Source organism: Phyllobates terribilis, unplaced genomic scaffold (genome assembly GCF_046119375.1).
Source record: "Phyllobates terribilis strain yellow unplaced genomic scaffold, ASM4611937v1 Scaffold_11__3_contigs__length_659146591, whole genome shotgun sequence".
Taxonomy (NCBI): domain Eukaryota; kingdom Metazoa; phylum Chordata; class Amphibia; order Anura; family Dendrobatidae; genus Phyllobates; species Phyllobates terribilis.
Window position 1 is genome coordinate 110267164 of NW_027362771.1, and position 25238 is coordinate 110292401.

The 25238-nt window shown below is 43.5% G+C and overlaps 2 protein-coding genes across 5 annotated transcripts in view; one reads left to right on the plus strand and one right to left on the minus strand.

The window, feature by feature from the left end:
- Positions 1-11907, plus strand: part of ANO4 (anoctamin 4) — a 344842-nt gene extending 332935 nt beyond the window's left edge. For 2 of the 4 annotated variants that reach the window (XM_073651463.1, XM_073651464.1), the window contains 5 exons: positions 133-280; positions 903-1022; positions 1148-1253; positions 4610-4812; positions 11354-11903. In XM_073651463.1, coding sequence (XP_073507564.1) covers positions 133-280; positions 903-1022; positions 1148-1253; positions 4610-4801 — 566 coding nt within the window. In that variant the 3' untranslated portion in view covers positions 4802-4812; positions 11354-11903. Of the gene's footprint in view, positions 1-132; positions 281-902; positions 1023-1147; positions 1254-4609; positions 4813-11353 lie in introns of all 4 variants that reach the window. The other 2 variants (XM_073651462.1, XM_073651465.1) reach the window with 2 other exon arrangements.
- Positions 11908-21335: 9428 nt separating this feature from the next.
- LOC141165682 (sodium-coupled monocarboxylate transporter 1-like) overlaps positions 21336-25238 on the minus strand; it is a 60362-nt gene continuing 56459 nt past the window's right edge. Inside the window, exon 15 of the mRNA XM_073651467.1 lies at positions 21336-22596. Within this exon, the coding sequence (XP_073507568.1) occupies positions 22495-22596 (102 nt within the window). The 3' untranslated portion in view covers positions 21336-22494. The remainder of the gene's footprint in view (positions 22597-25238) is intronic.

Below are 25238 nucleotides of genomic sequence, written 5' to 3' on the forward strand. Positions count from 1 at the left end.
ACTCAAAGAGAAAAAATAAATGTCCCTACCCACTCCTGACAGGTGCCATAATAATATTGAGTGTAAAGTCTAGTATGTCTCTATTGAGAACCATTACACATCATATGTTATAATCAGTTTTTATTCTTGTAGGTATCTGGTATGGGATTCTAGAAGGCATCGGAATTCTATCAGTTATCACCAATGCATTTGTCATAGCTATTACCTCAGACTTCATTCCTCGACTGGTATATGCCTATAAGTATGGACCTTGTGCTGGTCAAGGACAAGCAGGACAAAAGTATAGTCAAGTTTTCTCATATTTTCCATGACTATGTCTGAATGTATTCTTTGAATATTGTGTGAGATCATCCCTACAATACAGCACCCAGTTCAAGTCAAGACTGTGAACCATATTGTCCTACTATGTCTGAATGAAATGAGGAGCCGTGCAGCCTACATTCTCTAGTACAATGTATTTCCTACTGTACAAGGCAAACAAACTGAGATACAGTGCTCTAAGCAGCAGGAGGGTCATACAATGCTGAGTCATAGAGCCATAATAATATAAAAGTCATTATTACATCTTTACTGTAGTTTAGTTCTATTCTGTCGGCCCCGTGATATACATTCAAATAATGTAGAAAATCACTCAGGCTGGTTTCAGATGTCCGACATTCACAGTCCAAGAACAGACTGTGATGTCCAGCCTGGCCACGGGTCTTCTCGTCTAAACTAAATAGCCTCATAGGCATGTAGTGTTCTGCCCCAGTAACAAATACAACTTTAGGCATCTGTGGTCACATGATGATAAATCCAACTTTAGTTGTGTCTGCAGTGAAAAAGTATAATATAGTATTCATGGTGTAGACAACCAACTTACATTTGGGACAATGACTATAATTTTTTCTTCTTCTGCTTAGGTGTATGGTTGGCTATGTAAATGCCAGCCTTTCTGTCTTCCAAGTCACTGATTTTGAAAATCGATCAGATTCTGAATTTCATGCAAGAAGATTTAATGGATCTCCTGTAAAATATTGCCGGTAGGATCAAGGAATTTATTGAAAAACATTCTAATGTGAATTTTGATATTTAAGTCCTTAGTCTGTGCACATTGCATGCTTTTTTACCTCTTTCTGTATAGTAAGTTTTGTTCTGTATTCTCAAGGTATCGGGACTACAGAGATCCTCCTCATGCTCCTGAGCCCTATGCATACACTCTACAGTTCTGGCATGTTCTTGCTGCACGCTTAGCTTTTATCATTGTATTTGAGGTAAGATCTTAAAACCTGTGATACCCTAATATTTTATATTCATTATTATTATCATTGTTGGGATTTTCATACTTTTTTGCCTCTATTTATGTATTTTAACATTTTGTGCATCATTTTAAATAATCAATCTAAAAGGTAACCACAATACATAGAAATCATGGGGCCCCATAGCAGAAGTTGTAATTGGGCCCTGCCCACCCCCCCCAAAAAAAATTTAAATAATTTTCAGGGTCACAACTTTCCAGCCTTTACATAGTAATTTTCCTTCTGCTGAAGTCCTAGATTCCTCTTTCATTGCCCCCATAAAGTATGATGCCAACAAAAGTGCCCCCCAAACCCAAACACAGTATTATACCCCCATAGTGAATTCTTCCACATTAGCCTCCACATGCACAGTATAATAACCCTACTGTGCCCCACCTCAACTCCCAGGGCAAAGTATGGTGACCCCAACACAGTATGATCCCCCAACTATGACCCCTACACAGCCCTCCATGACATATAATGGGCACTTCCACCCCCATCATTCTGTGTGGGTGGGCAGTGCGGGCGCTGATGGGCGGAGGGGGGCTCATTGAGGGTGCTAACACCAGGTGCCCCCGGCTCACGGGCCCCATAGAAGTGACGTGGCCTACCGCCATTAGCAGTATGCCACTGACCACAAGTATTTCTACAATTAGTGCAAGCATGAGTGTAAAGAAATCTCATCGTTCCCCCACTGATCTTCACACATTTCTAATACAATTAAAACATAAATGCATATTCGTAATAATATACACTGACAGCCCAAAATATGTTACATGAGAAACTGTAAGCATCATTTATCAACACTTGAAGACTATCTTGGTTGTTGATAGCAACTAATCAGAGCACAGTTCTCGTTTTTTAAACTGCTCTGAGAAAATGAGAGCAAAACTCTGATTGGTTGTTACAGGCAACTAAAACATGGTTGCTTATTAGACAATTTTGATAAGCGATGACCACAAAGGAACAGTAGAGGTAGCCCAAAAGCCATAAGGCGGCGTTCCCATATTAGTCATTTATGGTATATCCACAGGTTCAATCTCACTTTTTCAATGTGAACTTCTGCAGCTGCTTTACCTCATTAAAAATCAATGGATAGGTGGTCATGCTTCCATGAACTTAGCTTTAAAGTCTATGGGCGTTAAAGAACTGTCGTATGCAAGCTTGCTTTATTACTTAATTACCATAGCTTGCAATAAGAGAGCCACATGCAAGCACTGGCATCTCTGTATCGATTTTGATGGGGAAAAGTGACTACTGGTGGTCTGTGGGAATTGGCGTAGGACCCCACTTCTCCTGGTAGGTAAGGGTCCTAGTTGTAGTGCTGTACTGCCATCTATAAGACATTTATGGCTTGTTTTACGTATATGCCATAATGGCTAAGATGAGAAGCATCATTGCATTCTAGAATCTGTTAACAATTAAATACCTTGCACCATGCTGTTCTGAATTTTCTTCTACCTCTTCTGGTGCTTCCTCCCAAACAGCTATTGATGATTCCATAATAAGTGACATATATGACTGCCCCTAATACAGCCAAGGAGTAACACAGCTCATAATACAGATACAGTGGGACATATTTATGACAACTGTTTAATTCTTAGACAATGCAAACTAAAAATGCATCTGACTCGCCCCCTGGGCCGTGGGGTACTCAGGGCCGGGCCTCTGGATGCGGATGGGGAGTAGTAGTGGCGACCCGGTCCCATGCTCAGGGTGTCAGGCTTAAAGGGGAATCGTCTTTTGATATATATATATAAGTTCCGACTACGCCACCCGTGGATTGCGGTCAGGGATAACCGCCGCTGCAGTGCAGACCGCTGGGGCAGATGTAAGTGTGCAGCACTGAATAATATAACTCTCCACGGGAGGAGTGTGGCCCCAAGGCAGTATAGATAGGTGATGGAGGGGATGATTCCGACCGCAATAGCCAGGAAACGGAGGCCTCTTAAACAGTTCAGGGTCTTTATTTGAACAGGTGAAATGACCCAAAAACAGTCCCGGCTAGGAGGGGGCCTGGATGTCTGAGAACAAGTGGGAAGCCCTTCTGGTCAGGGTGAGGGTGTAGGCCTACCGTGCTCTCTGCGCTCTTCCTGGCTATTTCCCTCCTCGTGGTGTAATAGCCCACGTTCCTGAGCTTGCCGTGTCTTCTCGCCCGTATGGCTTGCAACTTGGGTCCCTTTCTACTCTTGGCCTGGTGCAGCTCTGCTGGTCCCTTCTGCTGTGGCGGAACCTCCGGGCTTCTTAGGCCAAGGGACATACAATCCCCTGCGGTCTGGTTGTTTGCTGTAGGACTTGGAATCCTAACAGCCTCGGACACCAAAGTCCGGTAGTTCTGTTTCTTTCTCTCAGCCAGGACAGGCTCCCCTCGCCTTCCGTCCCTGGCTCATGGCTCCTCTACTGCCACACGACCTCCTCAGCTTCAGCTGAACTGGCTCTCCCTTCTCTGGGACGCCTCTCACTTCAGAGACAGGTCATCCAGCTCTCTCTAACCCTGCCCCCAGTTCCAGCTTTTATAGGGGCAGCCTGCTCCCTCTACTGGCCTGGGACAGGAGGTGCTGCATGCTAATGGTCCCTAACTAGGGAACCTCCCCCTTGCTCTCAGACAAAGCTTTATTAAACATTTGTGGCATCCAGGCCAGGGTGACACACATCTATGCCACAGTCTTAAAATGCTCCAAATTTATCAAAGTGGATCATGCTATTTGATAAATCTGTCTAATTTTAAGAGTGTCTGGTGTAGACATGTGTTGGCTTACTTTGTTTCAGAAATGTACATCACAATTTTGGTGCATTGTTTGGTGCATGGCATTGCACGCTAAGTTATGCCCCATTTCTAACAAGGCTCTTCCTTTCAGCGAGGTCACTTAGACAGATTTACTAAACAGCATGACCCATTTTCATTCATTTATTTTAAGGCTATCCAGTCTAAATTAGCACTGGCTAAGAATTAGAGAGGTTTGATAAATATGCCCCAATGTGTTTATTATTAGAGTTGGTTCAAATCAGTTTGCAGGATCCGGTCCATCAGCCGTTTCAGTAATTTGTGTCTTCTGCATGAGAGGCCAGAGAATCACCTCTTACCTGATTAGACAGCCTGGCGTGATGTCATCATTGCGTCATGATGCGCAGGTGACGTCACACTAGGCTGTCTAATCAAAAGAAGTGCCGTAAATGCCGGTAAGTAGGTGGCGGCTCTCAGAGCTCCAGTTCAGTGGCCACAAATTACTGACGTGGCCGGTAGACCAGATCTTGCAAATCGATTGTCACCAACTCTAGTTATCCTATGATTCACACAAAAAAAATCACATGAAATATATTCTGTTTTGCAGCATCTTGTTTTTTGCATAAAGAATCTAATTTCCTACCTGATACCGGACCTTCCTAAAGACCTCCGGGACCGAATGCGGAGAGAGAAATATCTTATACAAGAAATGATGTACGAAGCTGAGCTTGAAAGAGTGCAGAAAGAGAAGAAGGAAAGGAAGAAAAATGGAAAATGTCAGCATAATGAGTGGCCCTGATTTTGATTAAAGTAAGAACATAATTAGCAATGGTCGATTATTGATAATTGCTATACCACACAGTCTGTTGTGATTTGCCAAATATTAAAGTAGATTTCTTGGGTTCTGATTTTATTTTAATGTAATGGACTTGTTTAGAAAAACAATTTTCAACTACTCTAATAGTTTAATAAATGTTTCAAAGGCTTCACTCACACTGCCATGTAACTCAGCCGAGCGCTATCTGATGTTTCTTCAGATATCAGTCTGCCCAATGTTATACATCACTCTGCCCAATGTTATACTATGGGACATCGCAGATCAAATTATTTTCTCATGCCTCTGATAGTCCGATAACGCGCACCCATACAAGTCTATGGGTGTGTGTGAAGTATCGGACTGCACTTGGATGTCATCCCAGTGCAGCCTGGTGTACACTCACAGAGACAATAGAGAAGATGGAGAAATTAAGTTCGTCATCTTCTCCACACCTGTGTTGTGATTCTCTTATGCGAGAGAATCACATCACACTCAGACGACACTCGTATCAAACTCTGACAAAATTTGAGCCAAGTGTCATTAGCATAATCGGCCCAATTCTCTTGCATGGGAGAATATACTCCAGTGTGAGCGTACCCTAAAAGTTGTTAGTAGTGCACCTTTCTTGTACACCACACCCATTCTTTAACTTTTGCAAGCAAACATTTTGGACAGTTTGTGATCTTCCAAGCTTTGTGCAATTTGCAACTTTTTGTGGCTCATTGGACAAGACAAACTGATTTACAAAACAAAGATATTTTCTCTCACCGGCACTGTATGATTCATGTATCAATGGCTATCCAAGACATATCCAGCCATATGTGCAATACGGTGCTGCTCAGTGTGGCTTCTTGTGCCCTGCACAGCTATAGAAGCAACAATTTTTAAATCGAGAACAATATAGCGGCACTTCATCCCTTTAAACATGCATGTTTATTTAGTAAAGTATGATGAACTGTACCGAGTAGACAGCACTCCCGTCAGCCAACGCTGCTGTCTCGTGTGAGGACACTATTCCTCAACTGTGTGTAAACTGACTGCTTAATATATATGGGCCACCATTGTTTCTTATCTTAACTTCTATGACTGATATATGAAAAAAGCAGTTTACTAATTAAGTAGACGACCAGAATCTAAGGACATTGTGCCAAGGGGGGAGTGGTGAGTAACAGCATTGTTCTTGATAAGCACTCTGGTCACTTCCTGATATAAGTCATCAAATGTAGTATGTGGAATTTACAGACAGAATGACTGAAGTGCTGCACAGTCAATGATTATCTGAGAGCATCTTAAGAAGCTCTAATTAACCATTTACCATTGCCATCTTGAGGACCTGAGCTGAAAATACATAGCTGAATCCTACCCTTCCAGCAACTTCAATGTTTTACAGAGAACATTTATAAATTTGCTTGGTGCTTTATGAATCAGAATATTGAACAGTTTTACACAATTTTATCCAAACTTCACTGTTGGTATGGTGTTTTTGGGTTGATATGCCGTGTCTTGGATGTTTTCCTTTGTAAGAAAAGGTTTCTGTCTTCAAACCCTGCCCCACAGGCCAGACATGAGAACACTACTGGAGATAGGTGTCACATGCAGTACACAGCATGTTAGTACTCAGGGGTGGATTAAGAGTAGCAAGGGCCCCGGGAAGTTTAGAAGGCGCGGGCCCCCCCCCCACACACCTGATTTATCACGTGACATGTCACATGATCCCCTGTGATAGATCATGTGATAGTTCACAGGAAATTAATTTGGCACAATATTAATTGTGCTGCCTCATCTGAGAACAGCACAATATTGGGGCAGATACCCTGATTCCAGCGATGTGTCACTTTTTCAGCTGCTTGTTGTCATTTTGAGAAAATCACCGTTTTATCTGCTGCAGATCTAGCAGCTCTCTGAATGCTGCGCTCTGTATAGCCCCGCCCACACCACTGATTGGCAGCTTTCTGCCCATGCTCAGTGTACACAGAAATCTACTGATCAGTGATGGGGGTGGGGTCCTACAGAACTTACTAGTCATCTAGGGATAATTACCTTCTGACAAATCAATGATTTTATCAAAACAACACTAAGCAGCCCAGTAAGTGACACATTACTGGAATCAGTGCCTCTAACCCTACATTATGCTGCTCTCAGATTAGGTGGCAAAAACCTGATGACAGATTCCCTTTAAATGAGCTGTAAACACAAAAAGGTTTGTATTAAAAAAAATACAAGCCATTTGTGAAATTAACTTTTTTTTCATTGTTAATTCACATTAGACTGTATCTTCAACACTTTTGTCAGCAGGTCTTATTACAGACTCTGAATAGGGCAGCTCTCTCCCTCTCCCTCAGCAGAAAGTCACAGCATGGTTAAAAAACGGGATCTTTTATGATTTTCTCATAATAAATAAAAAAGGACATGCAAGTCCTCCAAACTATTATCCGTTTCTCTATAGGGGAGGTCCTAAATCTTTCTTGTTCTTTAGTTGATCACATGTCAAAAAGGCAAAGCATTTACTATGAACTCGCCTAAAAAAATATACACTTGGAGAGTAATATCATCATCTACATGTAAATATTCCTTGACTCTAAGGGCTCGCTCACACTGTCGTATAACACGGCCGAATGCTATGTGATGTTTTATCGGATAGGACTCGGCCCTATGTTATACCATGGGACAGTGCGATTATTGGCATGAGAAAATAATCTCATTCGATATTCGGACCATGTGCACCCATATAAGTCTATGGGTGCACGTAAAACATTAGACTGCACTCGGATGTCATCCAAGTGCAGTCCGATGAACACTCACAGAGACTATGGAGAAGATGGAGAAAGTAAGTTCTCCATCTTCTCCATATCTGTGCTGTGAGAGAATCGGATCACACTCAGTTGAAGCTCTGAGTTTGAGCCGAGTGTCATTAGCATAATTGGCCCTATTCTCTTGCATGAGAGAATATATGGCTTAGTGAGTGGACCCTAAAACTGAATAGTAGTGACGGACAGGCACCTCACAAGCGGGATCCATGTAGCTCTCAGATGTCATGTAGGTAGGGCTTCATTCCATGGGGTAGGGCTTAATTTCAAGGTATATAAAAAAAAATGGACTTCAAATAAAAATTAAATGAACACAAAAAGCACTAATTGAATTATTTTTTTCATATTTATGTTTGCAGCCCCTTTAAAAACCCTTTGAGGACCAAGGCACATATATGTCCCATAGTTTTAAACTGGAAAAAAATTTGATTGAATAAAATTTAAGGTCCTCCAAGGTTTAAGTAGGTCATAAATTCATATGAATACTCATACAATTGCACATGCCAAAAGATGAAGAAGAACAGAATCAAAAATATGACATTAAGTGGAGCACTTACAGGTATTCAAGGTAAAAGAGACCAGCAAAGGCATCGTCTCGAATGACAGTAAATGAGTTAGAATTCAGCAAGCTGAAAATGAAGACAGCAGGTTAGAAGCGAACCAGACTTTATGGTGCTCAGAATTAGTCAAGCAGAATTTATTGACTGCTCTTGCAAAGCACTGAGACTCCCGCTGTGTATAGGTGGTGCCGTGCGGCCTCCCGCTGTGTATAGATGGCGCCGTGCGGCCTCCCGCTGTGTATAGATGGCGCCGTGCGGCCTCCCGCTGTGTATAGATGGCGCCGTGCGGCCTCCCGCTGTGTATAGATGGCGCCGTATAGATGGCTACGTGCAGCCTCCTGCTGAGTATACGTGTATAGATGGCTACGTGCGGCCTCCTGCTGAGTATAGATGCCACACGGCGCTCCCCCCAGAGACAGCAGGAGGCCGCACAGCGCCATCTATACTCAGCGGGAGGCCGCACGTAGCCATCTATACACAGCGGGAGGCCGCACGGCGCCCCCCCCAGAGACAGCAGGAGGCCGCACAGCGCCATCTATACTCAGCGGGAAGCCGCACGTAGCCATCTATACACAGCGGGAGGCCGCACGGCTCCCCCCCCAGAGACAGCAGGAGGCCGCACAGTGCCATCTATACTCAGCGGGAGGCCGCACGTAGCCATCTATACACATCGGGGAGCCGCATGGCGCCATCTCTACACAGCGGGAGGCCGCACGGCGCCCCCCCCAGAGACAGCAGGAGGCCGCACAGTGCCATCTATACTCAGCGGGAGGCCGCACGTAGCCATCTATACACATCGGGGAGCCGCATGGCGCCATCTCTACACAGCAGGGGGCCGCACGGCGCCATCAATACACGGCGGGGGGCCGCACGGAGCCATCTATACATAGCGGGGGGCCGCACGTAGCCATCTATACACAGCGGGGGGCCGCATGTAGCCATCTGTACACAGCGGGGGGCCGCACGGCGCCCCCCCAGATACAGCAGGAGGCCGCACGGCGCCAACTATACTCAGCAGGAGGCCGCACGCAGTCACGCACACACACAAACGTATACAGACATATACATACATGCATAAACACATTTGAAACACAAAAATACATATAAACAGACATGACACAATGACATCTGCCCACACACACACACAAACAGACATCACACAATGACATCTGCCCACACACACACACACACACACAAACAGACATCACACAATGACATCTGCCCACACACACACACAGACATCACGCAATGACATCTGCCCACATACACACACAAACAGACATCACACAATGACATCTGCCCACACACACATCACACAATTACATCTGCCCACACACACACACAAACAGACATCACACAATGACATCTGCCCACACACACACACACAAACAGACATCACACAATGACATCTACCTCCCCACACACACATACAAACAGACATCACACAATGACATCTGCCCACACACACACACACACAGACATCACACAAACAGACATCACACAATGACATCTGCCCACACACACACACACATCACACAATGACATCTGCCCACACACACACAAACAGACATCACACAATGACATCTGCCCACACACACACACACACATCACACAATGATATCTGCCCCCACACACACACATCACACAATGACATCTGCCCACACACACACAGACATCACACAATGACATCTACCCCCCCCCCACACACAAACAGACATCACACAATGACATCTGCCCACACACACACACAGACATCACACAAACAGACATCACACAATGACATCTGGCCACACACACACACACACACACACACACATGCACATCACACAATGACATCTGCCCACACACACACACAGACATCACACGAACAGACATCACACAATGACATCTGCCTACACACACACACACATACACATCACACAATGACATCTGCCCACACACACACATCACACAATGACATCTGCCCACACACACACACACACACACACATACACATCACACAATGACATCTGCCCACACACACACACACACACACATACACATCACACAATGACATCTGCCCACACACACACATACACATCACACAATGACATCTGCCCACACACACACACACACATACACATCACACAATGACATCTGCCCACACACACACACACAGACATACACATCACACAATGACATCTGCCCACACACACACACACACACACACACAGACATACACACACAAACAGACATCACACAATGACATCTGCCCACACACACACATACACACACACATACACACACACACATACACACACACACATACACACACACACACACACTCACTCACCATCCCCCGGCTCGGCTCCAGTCCTCCTGGCTCCTGCTCCTCTCCCGTGGTAAGTAGTAGTGCAGGCCGGGCGCGCACTGCGTGACGTCACAGCTAGGAGACACGGCCGCGCACAGGGCCGTGTCTCCTAGCAGTGACGTGGCCGGGCCAGCACAGGGAAGTTAACTGCTGCAGTGCTGGCCCGGCCGATGAAGAAGTAGCGGCGGCTGCTGCAGGGGGAGTGGTACGGGGCCCCTCCTCCCGGGCCCCCCCTCCCGCCACTGCTACCGGTATGTGCCGCGGCGGCCCGCACATATAATGAGGGCAATCCGGCATTAGACACCCCGCCCGGAGCCGCGGGCCCTCTGCAGGCGCGGGGCCCAGGGCGGTCGCCCGGATTGCCCTCATTATAATCCGCCTATGTTAGTACTTGCCAGAAATTCCTGCAGCTCCTTTAATGTTGCTGTGGGCCACTTGGCAGCCTCCCAGACCAAATTTTCTTCTTTTTTTGATGGACATCCAGTTCTAGGTAATGTCAGTGTTCTGCCAAATTTAAACCACTTCTTGATGACTGTCTTCACAGTGTTCCATGGTATATCTAATGCCTTAGAAAAAAAAATTGTACTCTTCACCTGATGGATATCTTTTAACAAGATTAAATGCCTAGACATATAGGTCAATTATGACATCAGTGACGTAGTTGAAGCCTCTTGCTACTTAGATTTCCATACAAACCAGTACAACTTAGACAATGGGGTATAAAGAGAGGCATTGCTTGACATTTTTATTTCATTTTCATTTTGAGCATATGGATACTATGCTTTTACTAACATGAGCACCTGTACTTTACCTACAGAGAACAATTATCACTATGTTAAATCCTATTGCATGGAAACAAGACAGAAGGCTACAGCTCAGCACAAGTACCGAGCAACTGATCTACTGTGAGACCAATGTGAAATTGCATCTGCTAAATACACAGCAAGCATGTGGTCATTGGAAGACATCTTGTGCTTTACAATGTCTGGGCATAGAAATGGATAGAGTCAGACTTTTTTCCACCTTTTTCTATGTTCATTTGCTTTTTTGCTTCATTTTTGTTTAACAGATGTGAATATAAATGTCATAGTTTGACATGTAGGATATCTTTCATTGGATCACTAATCTTGGAACTGCAAACCTGTTTACAGCGCAACGATTTTTTTGTACTTCAGATCCTTCTGAGGAAAGTTTCTATATTATTGTACATCCTATATAAATGTAAATAACTGTATATAGCGTTCAAGGAGCTTCATTATTTGTACATAGCCAAAACTACAGAGAATGTTCAATTTTCAAACTTTAAATGAAGGTTTTTGGGGGGCAAAGCTACATTTTTGCTTGTATAATGTGATGCAATAAACTGGAATATGCACCTAAATGGCTTATTATTTTTAGTATCTTACGTCATGTAGTGCCAGCGTCTCTGCCTCCTGCCTCCCTTCCCCAGCAGAGACGCCGACCCCCTTACCGCTGCGGCCCCCGGCCGGTGTGTCCCGCTCCTCCGTCCTCCTTGCACGCTGACACTGCCCGGGGTACACGCACAGTGCGCAGATCCCTGGGCACTGTGCTTAGGTCGTGTGCGTGCTCCCCACATCTTAAAGGAGCCGCATGCGTCATCCTAAAGTTTCTCAGGCCATGAGCCGGAGGACACTGACTACTTAAGGCACCTCCTACAACATGGAGGTGCCTGTGCAACATTGTAAGTTTGTTTCTTAACACTCTTGTTAGTTCTCAGGTCCCAGTGCATGTATCTCCATTTACCTGCGTATCAGCCGTGCCACCTGCCTGTCTATCAGCCATGCCCGCCTACCTGTTTGCCAGACGTGCTTTCTTGCCTGTCTACCAGCTGTGCCTGCCTGTCCATCAGCCTTGCCAGCCTGCCTGTCTGTCAGCCGTGCCAGCCTGCCTGTCCGTCAGCCATGCCAGCCTGCATATCCATCAGCCGTGCTTGCCTGCGCCTGCTTCCTGTCCCTTGGGGGTCAGCTGCCATCTACCCAAGGTCAGTCCCGGAGTAGCACCTGGTCCACCTTCCTCGTCCCTCCTTGGATCATGGAGTTGTCAAGCCGCCGTACATCTAAGGTTGGATTTGGTAAGGTCCCTAATTACGCCCCTCCGGGCTCTCCTTGCACCACAGTGTGACACCTCTCGCCCTCCCTGGGAAATGGGGTTACTCGGAGCCGGGTCAGTGTAGATGTTACGGGGGATGCAGTCGTGGCCTGGACCCGGTCCGTGCCCAGGGCAGTCACATAAAAGATGTAATGGGCTTTCAAGTAAGAGTGGTATTTTTGACTACGCCACCTGCGGTTCCTGGTGATGGACACCAGCGCTGCTACAGTCCACTGAGGCTGGTGTTAGGGGCAGCTAGAATGGAACGGCTCCCCACAGGCGGAGCAGGCCTCAGGGCAGTGTGAGGAGGAATGGTGGGTGCAGTGCCGCGCAGGAAATAACGAGCTGAGACGGTGTATGAAGTCATCTGGGTCTTTACTCACTTGGGATGAACTTTCAGCCGCAAAGCTTCTCCCTGGTACTCACGGTGTACTGCGGCTACCGGGAAGGGGTTCAGCACTTTCCAGGTAGATCAGGAGCACGTGTCGAGACCCCTCTGGTGCGTGTTCCTCTCCTTGGTAGGTTCTCCCACTAAGTCTTCTCCTGACTGTGTGTGGTTAGAACAAGGTGTAAGGCCGGGTCCCACTGGATAAACGCAGTTTAAGAGATACATGTGGCGTATGCCGCTCCGTCTGTATCCCCCTTGGGATCCACTAAGCCTCCGGGCTTTTCTGACTGAGACGTGAAGTGACAAAGTCAGATATCAGGGGCCGGTTACCCCTCTTGCAGCAGAAATCCCTCTGACTAGGCCAGAGTAAAGAATACAGGTGGCGACTCCGCTCCATCCGTATCCCCCTGGGATCCCTTTGCCTGTGGAGGCTATCTCCTCTGCTCCCCTCCAGGCCTTCCTAGGTAAGGACCTTGACCGGGTAGAGACAGTGGTTAACTCTGACCCGCTCCTCGTCTCAAGGCCAGAGAACGAGGACCGTGTATCTTCAGTCGGCTGCGGCCTTATGCTGGACTCTGGCGGGAGACCGCAATCAGAGACGAAGACCACAATCACAGACGAAGATCACAATCAAAGACCTTGAACTTAAGATGGCCGTAGATTAAATATGAATGAATATGTGTTTCCTAAAAGTGTGTCCTCCACCCTCACCCACTACATGGTTCCCCCCATCTCCTCTATCCCGGGACGGGGCAGCACCCTGGTGCATTTAGACCCTCTTCAGGACAGGAGTGGTGTAGTGTTGAATGGTGAAGTGGTGTCCTGAGAGATGCTCCATCCTTACCTGGAAGAGGTGATACCACACCTCTATCTGAGGTGCAGTACCCCTGTGGCGACTGAACCCTCAGGGGCGCCACAACAGCACAGTGGTTCCACCACCCGGCTCGTTACATGTCTAAAGTTTTACTTACTTAGTTCGCCTATCTACTTCTCATGTACAAAATTCTAACCCATGATAAACAGAAATACCAATAGTTCACCTAGTATTGGTGTAATGTTACAGCTGTATGTATTTTTATTTGCGTTTATAACTTTTTTTTAACTTAAAGGTGTATTCTTTAGTTGTCTCTTGAGTAGCTCACAACTCTGCAGTCCCTTTACTTTATGGTTTCTGGCAGAGCAGGCTCTTCTTCTTAAGTGACAGTTATGGTGATTAGCAGAGCTGTAGTTTTAGTAGAAACTCAGCACAAATTCTGCTGTAACACATTCAGCTATGAGTGATTTGTTCTGAGTCTATACTGTTATCACTGTATTTTTACATAGAGATAACAGGGCATTTGAATAAGCACACAGCTGAGGACAGAGAGAGAGCCATGGTGCTGGGTGCCAGAGATTATGATTCTTCAGGATTGATAAAATCAACTTGTCAGGAATTGAGAGGGAGGGGGAGGAAGGTGAGTAGTTAACTGCTGAATTAATTTCAATGGACTGTAGAGAGTTGAGTGGGATGTTAAGAGTTAACCCCCCTCCTGGAATGTAGCTACTATGCACACTTGGCCAGTGTCTGGGCAGGCATTAGTGGTCATGCTCCAGAAAATAGCTGCACACTAGGAAAGACAAAAGTTTTTCTTGCAGGAGAATCACAGCAGATAGATAAAGCAAGTCAATTGCAAACTTGCTTATTTTCATGATAACGAATTAAAGCAATTTATCAATTTAAGAATACCTCTTTAAAGGAGTTGTCTCACAAGAGACATTTATGGAGAAGGACATTTGCTTGGCTATATTTAGAACTCCCATTGCAATGAGTAGAGAAAGCTGGTTCCTATGTGGCCACTTCTCCACTCACTGCTGGTAGGACACCAGAATGGGGATCGGTTAACCCCTATTTTGGAGCTAGGTGTGGGCCTAGAAAGGGAACCCGCATCTCTTAGACATTTGGCAGTTACATTCAAAGTGTAGCACAGTTTCTATTCTTTGCATAGAAACTGGTATGCAGTAGCCAACAATGGCCAGCAGCTACACTCCCTATGCCTGGACAACCTCTTTAAATTGATTGAGCCCATTGTAGACAATTCTTGTCACATGTAGACAGAATTGTTTCCTTGTGTCACCTCCTGTTCCCAAAGAGGGTGCACTAATTCATCTATCTCACACATGCACTCTCAAGATAATTCCCAATCAATGCAATGAAGCCATTAGTACATTTTTTAGGGCCACTTGGGAGGTTCTTTGATTTTTTTTTATGGAACGTGTTATAAAAGCAGCACAAGCAAGCAGGGGGATAAGGCCATAATCCTGTGCTGCTGTTGCCATGGCAGAATTCACACCCACAGTCTTGTAGCCCCTGAACTGCAATGCAGCAATTCTAATCCCTAGACTACTGAGCCAGCAATCAACTCGAAGCAAGACTTTTCAGTTGCCATTATAAAAAGTTATTGGCAAATGCGGCCAAACTGCATGATTTCCCACAGGACTATGAGATCACGCTTTAAAAATTCCATCACTGTCATGAGCCCGAAAATGGCCAAAAGGGAGATGTCAGAAAGTGTTTAGTAATTTTAGGGCGTCCTAAACTAATCTTGAGTTTGTGTAAATATAATGTGAATCTGAATACTCCTGGAATTCTGACATTTATTAAAAAATTGAATCGTCATGGGTTCAGACAACTTTATCTGATTTGATATATAATGTGCTAAATAGGCAATCTGAAAATCCCTTTATCCCAAGTGAATCTGACAGTACAATCATTAACCCCCACAAACCGCACTAGATTGTTTCCCGCCCAGCACCAGCCTCTTCAGCTTGATTGATAACTCACTGTCTGGCCAAGTTCACAAGACCGTATTGTTGGTTCAAGTCCGGTCCGTGTAAAAAACGTACATCGCACGGACTGGATTTAGACCAATGCTGTTCAATGGGGCAGTGCAGAAGAGGGTTTTTTTTCCCTGTCTGAATTTGCATGTGAAAAAAATTGCAGTATGAACTCATTTATTCTAAGTGTCTGATGAGACTCGACCATTTAAGTCTATGGGTGCACAAATAAAAATACGGATTAACCACATAGCATTCAAATTTTATGGATACATTGTAATTCTTTACCATAGGAAACTGTATTGGGTCTTGTAAAGTTTTAATAACTGCTGACATAAAAATTGATTGTATACGGACTGCACACAGATGACAAATGAGAAAAAACTGTCCGTATTTTCTGGATTAAACTTAGACCATTTTTTATACTCTCATGTGAACCTAGCCTCTGTGCTATGTCAGGCGCTAGATAGTGAGCTACCATTCAAGTTACAGAAACTGGTGCTGGGTGGAGAAAAAATCTAGGGAGTTAGAGACTAGTTAAATGCTCCCTCATGCTCAGAGCACTTAACATCTCATTTGCATACAAATCAAATGATTAATTTTTTAAGAATGCAACAACAAATAGAAGATGTAAAGGTGTTGATAGATTGACATTTCAAAGACTTATATACCGCAAAATACTTTTTTATATTTTTTTTTAGTGGGGGGAAGGTGAAAATTCATTCCAAATTTCCGGCCATTAGATGTCTTCATTCTGTCTAATTTGCTTGATGGAATAATAGGGAACCAGGCTTCCAGTTCAGTGCAGGCAAGCAGCTGGATAATAGCAGACACAATGCATTCTGGTAACTCAGTTGAAGGAAGTTCCAACATCTATAGTGCTGACAGAATGTTGATGAAAAGGTAGCTCCCGCTGAACGTTAGTGGATGGAAAGTTACAGGAGATGAAAATCACGACAGTTTTCGGATACATTAGATTGGTCTGTGTACCAGAAACAAATTTTGTGTGAAGGGGCAGATGTTGTATGACCAGGTGAAATGACCAATCACTAGAATAGGAAGGACCCTGAAAATCATACAAGATTCCTTTCATACTCTATATTTGTAAAGAGGATCTGTTAACTTTCCTGACATGTCTGTTCAAGTAAATGATTGCATTCTCCAAAAAATAACAATTCGTAATCAACTTTTTCTAAAATTCTGTGCTGGGCTGTTCCTCTATGTTTCCTCTGACAAAAGAAGAAATAAATTGACAATCGGATGTTACCATTTCCCCTGTAAATGTTGCGTGCTGTCACACAATTATTGGAGTGTTTGACTGGCAACATCCAGCTCTCAATTTGTTCATGTGTTTAGGAGGAATAACAGAGGCACAACACAAAATATATAAGTAAAGATGAACCAGAATTATTATTTCACTGGGCATACAATTATTTTTTTAAAGAGAACCCATCATTTAAAAAAACACTATTAACCTGCAGGTATGGAGTTAATCTGCAGGTTAGTAGCGTTGTGAAGCTGCCCAGCGCCCGCACTAAGAGCTCGATGTTGGGAGTTAATTAACTTTATTCCTCTGGCTTTCAGTCATAGGAGTGTGCCACTGTGGCTTCAGTCATCGTTCAGTACATAGTGAGCAGCGGCTGTAGTCACGCCCTGGCAATGACTGACAGCTGGCTCTAATGCTGAGCCAGGTGTCAGTCAGTACTGAGCCGTGGTTTCAGCCATCGTTCATTATGCACTGAACAGTGACTGAAGCCGCGCTGCCACACACCCATGACTGAAAGCCAGAGGATGCCGGTAGGAATAAAGTTAATTTCCTACAGGCAGTGGGGCTCTCAAAACAGCATCTACACGACTTCAGAACGCCATTAACCTGTAGATTATCCCCACATCTGCAGGTAATAGCATTTTTTTGCACGACAGGTTCCCTTTAAAACAGATATGTATGACAGCTGACTGGTCATTCTTCATTTTTTGTTTGTTTACAGATAACATTTGGGAGAGAATTAGCAGCAAAAAATACATCTTTTAAAATGTAATTGTTTTAATAAATGACACACATTATTCTTTATGCTAAAGACAAACAAGAAAGCAGCCATAAATTCAATTGCTTTGTATATAGCCCAGGATCTTAAAGGAAAAGTACACATAATTGGATAGCTGTAGCGATTGTCAAAGATTTTAAAGCCTGGCTGGTTACCAAACTAAAGAGAACACCATACAGTTTAATGTAAATTCTGCCTCCATGGTTCTTCCAAATCAAGAAAGATGTCCATCAGTGGGAGCACGCAACAAAATTCTTACTCCAGTGCAGCATGAAAGTTAATAGCACAGTAGAGCTACAAGTACCTTGTTCCCTTCAGTTTAGGACCTTCACAGAAGATGTCTTCTGATGTCACTATGACATTTAGATGATCTTTTAAAGGAGTTTTTGCAAGATCTTATCTTCAGACATTCCTCTCGTTGGCAGCCTCCAGGTCACAGAGTGTGTCGCACTCTTGAATATTGACAGTTCAGACCAGTGAAATGGCTGGTTCAGACTGTGTTTTCTTCCAGATGGCTAGTAGAAGCAGGATTGCCTTTAAAGGGAATTGGTCAGAAGGATTTCACCCCCCAAAGTAAGGCCAGCAATTCCTCTTTATGGCAAATCCGTTCCTCCGTTACTGAGAAATCAGTTTTTGACTTTAGATACAAATGAGACTGTAAACTTGAAGCCTGTGTCACCCCAGCTCTATTCCCCACCCAGCTGCATCTCCTCCTACTTGACTGATGGCTCCTTTGCCTGAATCACCCAGAGTAGAAGCTGTCAGTCAGGCAGGAGGAGTCAGCACTGGGTGAGGAATAGAGCTTTAGATGTACTAATAGTTCTTCAGCCTCATTTGCATATCAATTAAAACACTGATTTCTCAGTAATGGAGAAACAGACTGGCCATGTAAAGGTATTGCTGGACGTGTTTGTAAGAGCTACATGAACATATAAACAGATTGAGCTGTGAAATCCTGTTGATTGATTCCTCTGTTATTTACAGAATTACTGTGGTATAAAATATGGTACAAAATTTGTACAAAATTTACATAATATGCTCAGCTAAAGAAATGTGTAAGAATATTTTTGCGTTTCCATATTTTTAAATGTTCTTGTTATTTTTTTTAGAATTTTAATTTAAAACAGATTTACAAACTACAGCTATAAATTGTGTGATGTAATAACTGGAAATGCGATCTAATTCTAATTCCGAAATATGCCAAATTTGTAAAACAAAAGTTAGAACAAGTTGTACTTCTGCTATTACGTCAGCAGGTGGCGCAGTCAGACTATAACGCTAGAACACCCGACTTGCTTTCACTTCTTCATTCATGCATAATTATCCCTGAACATTTAGGATATTTGCACACGTTAAGTATTTTCAACAGATTTTTCTTAACCAAAAACCAGTGTGTTGGCAGAAAAAACAGTGTAAAATATGTGTTAATTTTTACCTGCGTTTTTTTCACGTTTTTACTTGTGTTTTTTTCCCATTGATTTAAATGGGAGAAAAAATATTACAAAAACTATGAAAAAATTGACATGTTGCAGATTTCATAAAATGTATTAATGGTCCGCCAGCCCGGTTAATCAAAATCCAAATCAGGGATATCAGAGGGTAAGAAAATTTGCACAGTTCCTGTCTACAGCTAGACACAACTGACCTAGACCAGGTCGCAGAAAGTTATCCGCTCCTCTTTAATTGACATCTCTTAGTGTAAACACAGGAAAAGCTTCCATTCACTGTTTGTTATTACGTCACAGTTTTGGGATCACTGGAGAGTCGTTTCGTGATCGCTGGGGAGCTGTCAAACATGCAGAACTTCCCTACGATTTTGGCCGCCCCAGCGATCTAACTAACGATCTCGGCGGTCGTTGGGACGCTTTCACACAGCAGCTATTTCAACGGTCCACACCTTGATAGGGACTGTACTGTGTCACAAAGGTGTGCATAAAATTACATAAAAAGACCAGATGTACGGCCAGTCACAGCCGGAGAACACTACAACGATCCGCAAAATCAGGACTCAGTAGAATGAACGGATATCAACAGCCCGGAGAATTCTGCTAGGATCTGCAATCCAGCACGAGGTCAGAAACAAAGGATGGAATCGCTATTCTGTTGAGAACGCTGTAGCGACCACCAATCGGGGACGAGGGGTGCGGAAAAGTCCAATTTATGCACGCCTACGTGTCTCAGTTCTGAATCGCTAACGAGGTCGTTGATAAGGTGTCAAATACAGCGATGCACACTGCCCAGCGGGAGCGCAACGACCCAGGAATGGTCCAGGAAGCTTTGTAACGATCAGCGATCTCACAGCAGGGGCCTGATCGTTGCTACCTGTCAGACATAACGAGATCGCTAGCAAGATCGCTATTGCGTCACAAAAACCATGACGTATCAACGATCTCGCTAGCGATCTCATTATGTGTGACGGGGCCTGTAGGGGGATAGCCTCACAGTCCTCTATGGGTATTGGCAGCATTTACAACAAAATACAAGGCCTTTTTTAAGGTCCCTCACATTCCCACATCCTGCCCTTTACTGCCAGCCTTAATGACCACTTATTTTGCCTACTTCTTGTCCTACCCCTGAATATAAATGTTTCTAACCCCATCAGACACACTCTAAAAATATTAGAGAAAGACTATGTTAGGGATTATAAAGTTAGCCTTCCTATTTCAACGTTGGTTGCCTTCAGGAGCACACCGCTCCTCTGCCTCCTAACTTCCTGCTTGCTGGGGTGCATCTTGCTCCTGAAGATTGACAGTTTGGGCTGGCAGCATAGCAGAATCGCTGTCTCACACTGTGCAGCATAGCAGAATCACTGTCACACTGTGCAGCATAGCAGAATCACTGTCACACTGTGCAGCATAGCAGAATCACTGTCACACTGTGCAGCATAGCAGAATCACTGTCACACTGTGCAGCATAGCAGAATCACTGTCACACTGTGCAGCATAGCAGAATCGCTGTCTCACACTGTGCAGCATAGCAGAATCACTGTCACACTGTGCAGCATAGCAGAATCACTGTCACACTGTGCAGCATAGCAGAATCACTGTCTCACACTGTGCAGCATAGCAGAATCACTGTCTCACACTGTGCAGCATAGCAGAATCACTGTCTCACACTGTGCAGCATAGCAGAATCACTGTCACACTGTGCAGCATAGCAGAATCACTGTCTCACACTGTGCAGCATAGCAGAATCACTGTCTCACACTGTGCAGCATAGCAGAATCACTGTCTCACACTGTGCAGCATAGCAGAATCACTGTCACACTGTGCAGCATGGCAGAATCACTGTCACACTGTGCAGCATAGCAGAATCACTGTCACACTGTGCAGCATAGCAGAATCACTGTCACACTGTGCAGCATAGCAGAATCACTGTCACACTGTGCAGCATAGCAGAATCACTGTCTCACACTGTGCAGCATAGCAGAATCGCTGTCTCACACTGTGCAGCATAGCAGAATCACTGTCTCACACTGTGCAGCATAGCAGAATCACTGTCACACTGTGCAGCATGGCAGAATCACTGTCTCACACTGTGCAGCATGGCAGAGGTGCAGGGACACTGAGGCTGGCAGAATCCAGCGATCCTGCCAGCCTTAAAGCAGTGATTGCAAGTTGTTTAGCAAACAGTTGGCCAGCGTGCGCTCCTTGCCTAGGAAACCGACCACCTCTTAGGCGGCTGGCAACTTGGCAGCATATTGTACACTAGTGAATTAAAAATCCCTCCAGAGTACTTTTAATTAGAGGTAAATTGCAAAGTTGCTTGCTTTTATTAGCTCTTTTCAGTTTTTCCCATTTAATAAGATATTACAAACAGTGTGGGACTGAGCCCCCAAGGGCCCACCCGTAACATTGACTCTGGGGGCCCACCATTCAGCTATATGTAAATATTACTTTACCCTCAATGAAAGATTGACTTTTGCTTTTATATAACATACACTGGGTACTTTGGTAAATGAATGATGAGATGCTGCCTTTGTCTGTACATAGTGAAACAAGTGTATTGTTCAAATTATTACCTCATATAGCGTGAAGATGGAACACTCCTGCATAAGGGCCCACCGGGGGATTCACCTTTTCCCCGAGGGCCAGTCCAAACCTGGATAGAACCCATTTCACATTATATAAATTATTGCATTATGTATTTCTGCTTATTTTTCCAGGCCCATTAATTCAATACAAGAGCAGACAATGGTACAATATCACCAGAGGACTATAGCTCCCATTACCAATCCTCTGCTGCTCCTGGAATCACACTTTCATAGTGTTTGTGGAGTAGGGAGGATATTTCATTGATGCGTCAGCATGGGAGCGGCAACGCATAGCTAATTTGACTAGAACTTTTACTTCTTTATATATGATTGTCAGCTGCTATCAGATATCATGAGCCTGGGAAATCCCTATGAAGTTGTTTATTATATACATTATTATATATACAAGACTCGACTTGTCCAAGTTCCCAAGCACAAAATGTACAAAACAATGTTCAATGTTACATAACAAGTTCTAGGATTTGTCCAGAGGATTAACCTATATGTGCATTCAGTGCAAATGAGTAATACAGTATGCAGAAATAAGGCAGTCCTCCAGATATTGGTCCTCATGTCATTTGAGATAAAGTAATATCGTCCTGTTGGAAAGTGGGGTTATCATGTCCTTCTCTGGGATAGGGTTTCCAGGCTAAATCTTCAATTTTGTCAGCCTGTACAATAAGGAAACAAACATGGTTATATATAATTACATTTAATACAATTTAATGGTTTCATGAGATGAGTGAATCAGAAAATTTGCTTTCCATGTTTTTTTGACAGTAATAAATGTGTTATTTTGGAGTAATATTTACAAAATATAAGACAAAAGAGGCTTAAATTGGAATGTGTTAAGGGGTTTCCGCTTTCAGAAAATACTTTTCAACAGGCCCAGTTTGCTTTAAAAAACAAAAAAAACTGCTTTACTCACCTTCCACAGGTCCAGCACTAAGTCTCTGCTGCTATTTCATGTAGACAGCACTGCAGCCAATCATTGAGCTCAGAGGTTCTGTTCAAGTTAAAGGATGAGTCGCTCAGAGCTGCTCAATTCACTGATTAGCTGCAGTGCTGTTGACATCACGTGATGAGCAGTGGCGATCACTCAGTGCTGGACCCAGGGAGAGCGAGTAAAGAACAGATTATTTTATTAAGTCAAACTGCATCTTGAGACAGAAGTTTTCCGAAACAGAAAAACCTCTTTAAAGCAGGAAATACTAAAGATCTTTTCCAATACTTTTTTATCATTTAAAAAATGGGCTTATGGTAGTTTTAAAATAAAACTAACTTTTGAATGCCTTCTCCTCTATACTGCTATGCTCCTGCCTGTGTTCCCAACAAGGCTCATCGCTTCCTCTTCCAGAGGGGACATCCTGTCACCGCTGCAGCCAATTAGCAGCTAAGATTGGCTGTAGCAGACACAAAATGTTGAAGGTCCAGTAGGTGACTATGTTTTTTTTATGTGTGAGATCACCATAGATCCATTTTTAACCCCTTATCGATGTAGGATACAATAGTAAAACCAACATCAGATTCACATCTATGAAGTGACTCAGGACCTGAGCACGTATCTTACCTGGCATTCACACCTCCGGCATTTACCTGAAACAGCAGCAACTAGAGCTAGCTCTGATTGCTGCTGTTTAACCATATAAGTGCCACTGTCAATAACTAACATTCAAATGGTATAATTGTTAATACCGCCTACACCAGCTCCCAGTGGCCTCCCCGTGATGTGATTACAGGCACTGTTGTAGTGTGATGGTAGCTGAGGACCTGCTGAAGGGCCCTAGAAACACCGTCATCTTAGTCCACTTATGAAGCCCAGAGCTTGGGGCTTGGCTTAATAGGAGAACATCATTTTCATGATATACTGTAATACTTTAGTATTACTGTATAGAGACAAAGCGGTCGTACGTTCAAGTCCCTTAAAGGGACTAAAAAGGAAAGTCAAAAATAAAAAGTTTTTCAATGCTACACAAAGCAATTTTTTTTGCAAATTAAAGTATTTTTTGTCACTTAAAGGGAAAAATTTAAAAAATAAACAAGTTTGGTATAACTGCAATCAAACTGACATGAAAAACCATGTTGCCAAGTTATTTTTACCTTACAATGAGCATAGCAAGAACAACACCCAAAATCCAATGGCAGAATTGTGTGGGTTTTTTTTCACCATTTAACTGCACTTAGAATTTTTTTCCCATATTTCAGTACATTATATGGTATAATGAATGGTGTCATTGAAACCTACAACTCGTTCTGCAAAAACAAGCCCTCATATGGCTATGTCGATGGAAAAATAAAAAAAGTTAAGGCTTTTGGAAGAAAGGAGAATTGAAAAAAAATTGGCAAAGTGGAAAAAATTAAAATTGGCATTTTCTGGAAGATATTAAAGTAATAAAGAGAAGTGGACAACCCCTTTAATAAAAAATATATCCATGTGTGTAATACACTCCAGAAATGGCATATAAATTCTGTCTAATGTTCTATTTGTAAGTCAAATTGGCAATTAATTCAATCCAGTAAGGGCTGATTCAGACCTCAGTGATTTTTCTCTTAGGCCACGTTCACACGTTCAGTATTTGGTCAGTATTTTACCTCAGTATTTGTAAGCCAAAACCAGGAGTGGGTGATAAATACAGAAGTGGTGACGTGTTTCTATTATACTTTTCCTCTCCTGATTCAACTCCTGGTTTTGGCTTACAAATACTGATGTAAAATACTGACCAAATACTGAAGAAAATTGGTCCAAGTTTCATCAGTGTTTTTGATCAGAGTAGTTTGGTCAGAGTTTGGTCAGAGTTTCAGCAGTGTTTTGGGGGTGAAAAAGAAAAAAAATCAAGGAGGTTTCTCAAACTTCTAGCAAACAGTCTGTGAAAAACGGACCACATACGAATGGCATTCAAGAGATGTCTGATTTTTTCACATACCCATATTCTTGCATTGAGGAGTTTGATCCGACACTCCGATTGATTTTCAGACAAGTTTCTGTGCTTTTGTGTGGACCACTCGGTCCAAGGGAAAAATCGGAGATGTGAACTACTCCATAGACTATGGTAGGTATGAGTGCTATTCATGAAAAAGCACAGATCGCACGCATGCGAGTATATACTGATGTCTGAATGAGCGCTTATCCTGAGTATGGTTTCACATTCAGGGATAATAGTTAGATACTTGCAAAAATACTTATAATATCTACTGTAATAATGAAGCATACTGTACATAACCCAAAATAAAATGTTATTTAATGTTTCAAAATGACAGCAACACTTGAAAATCACATTTCTTAATCAAAATGGAAATACACTTTGGGGTGGAC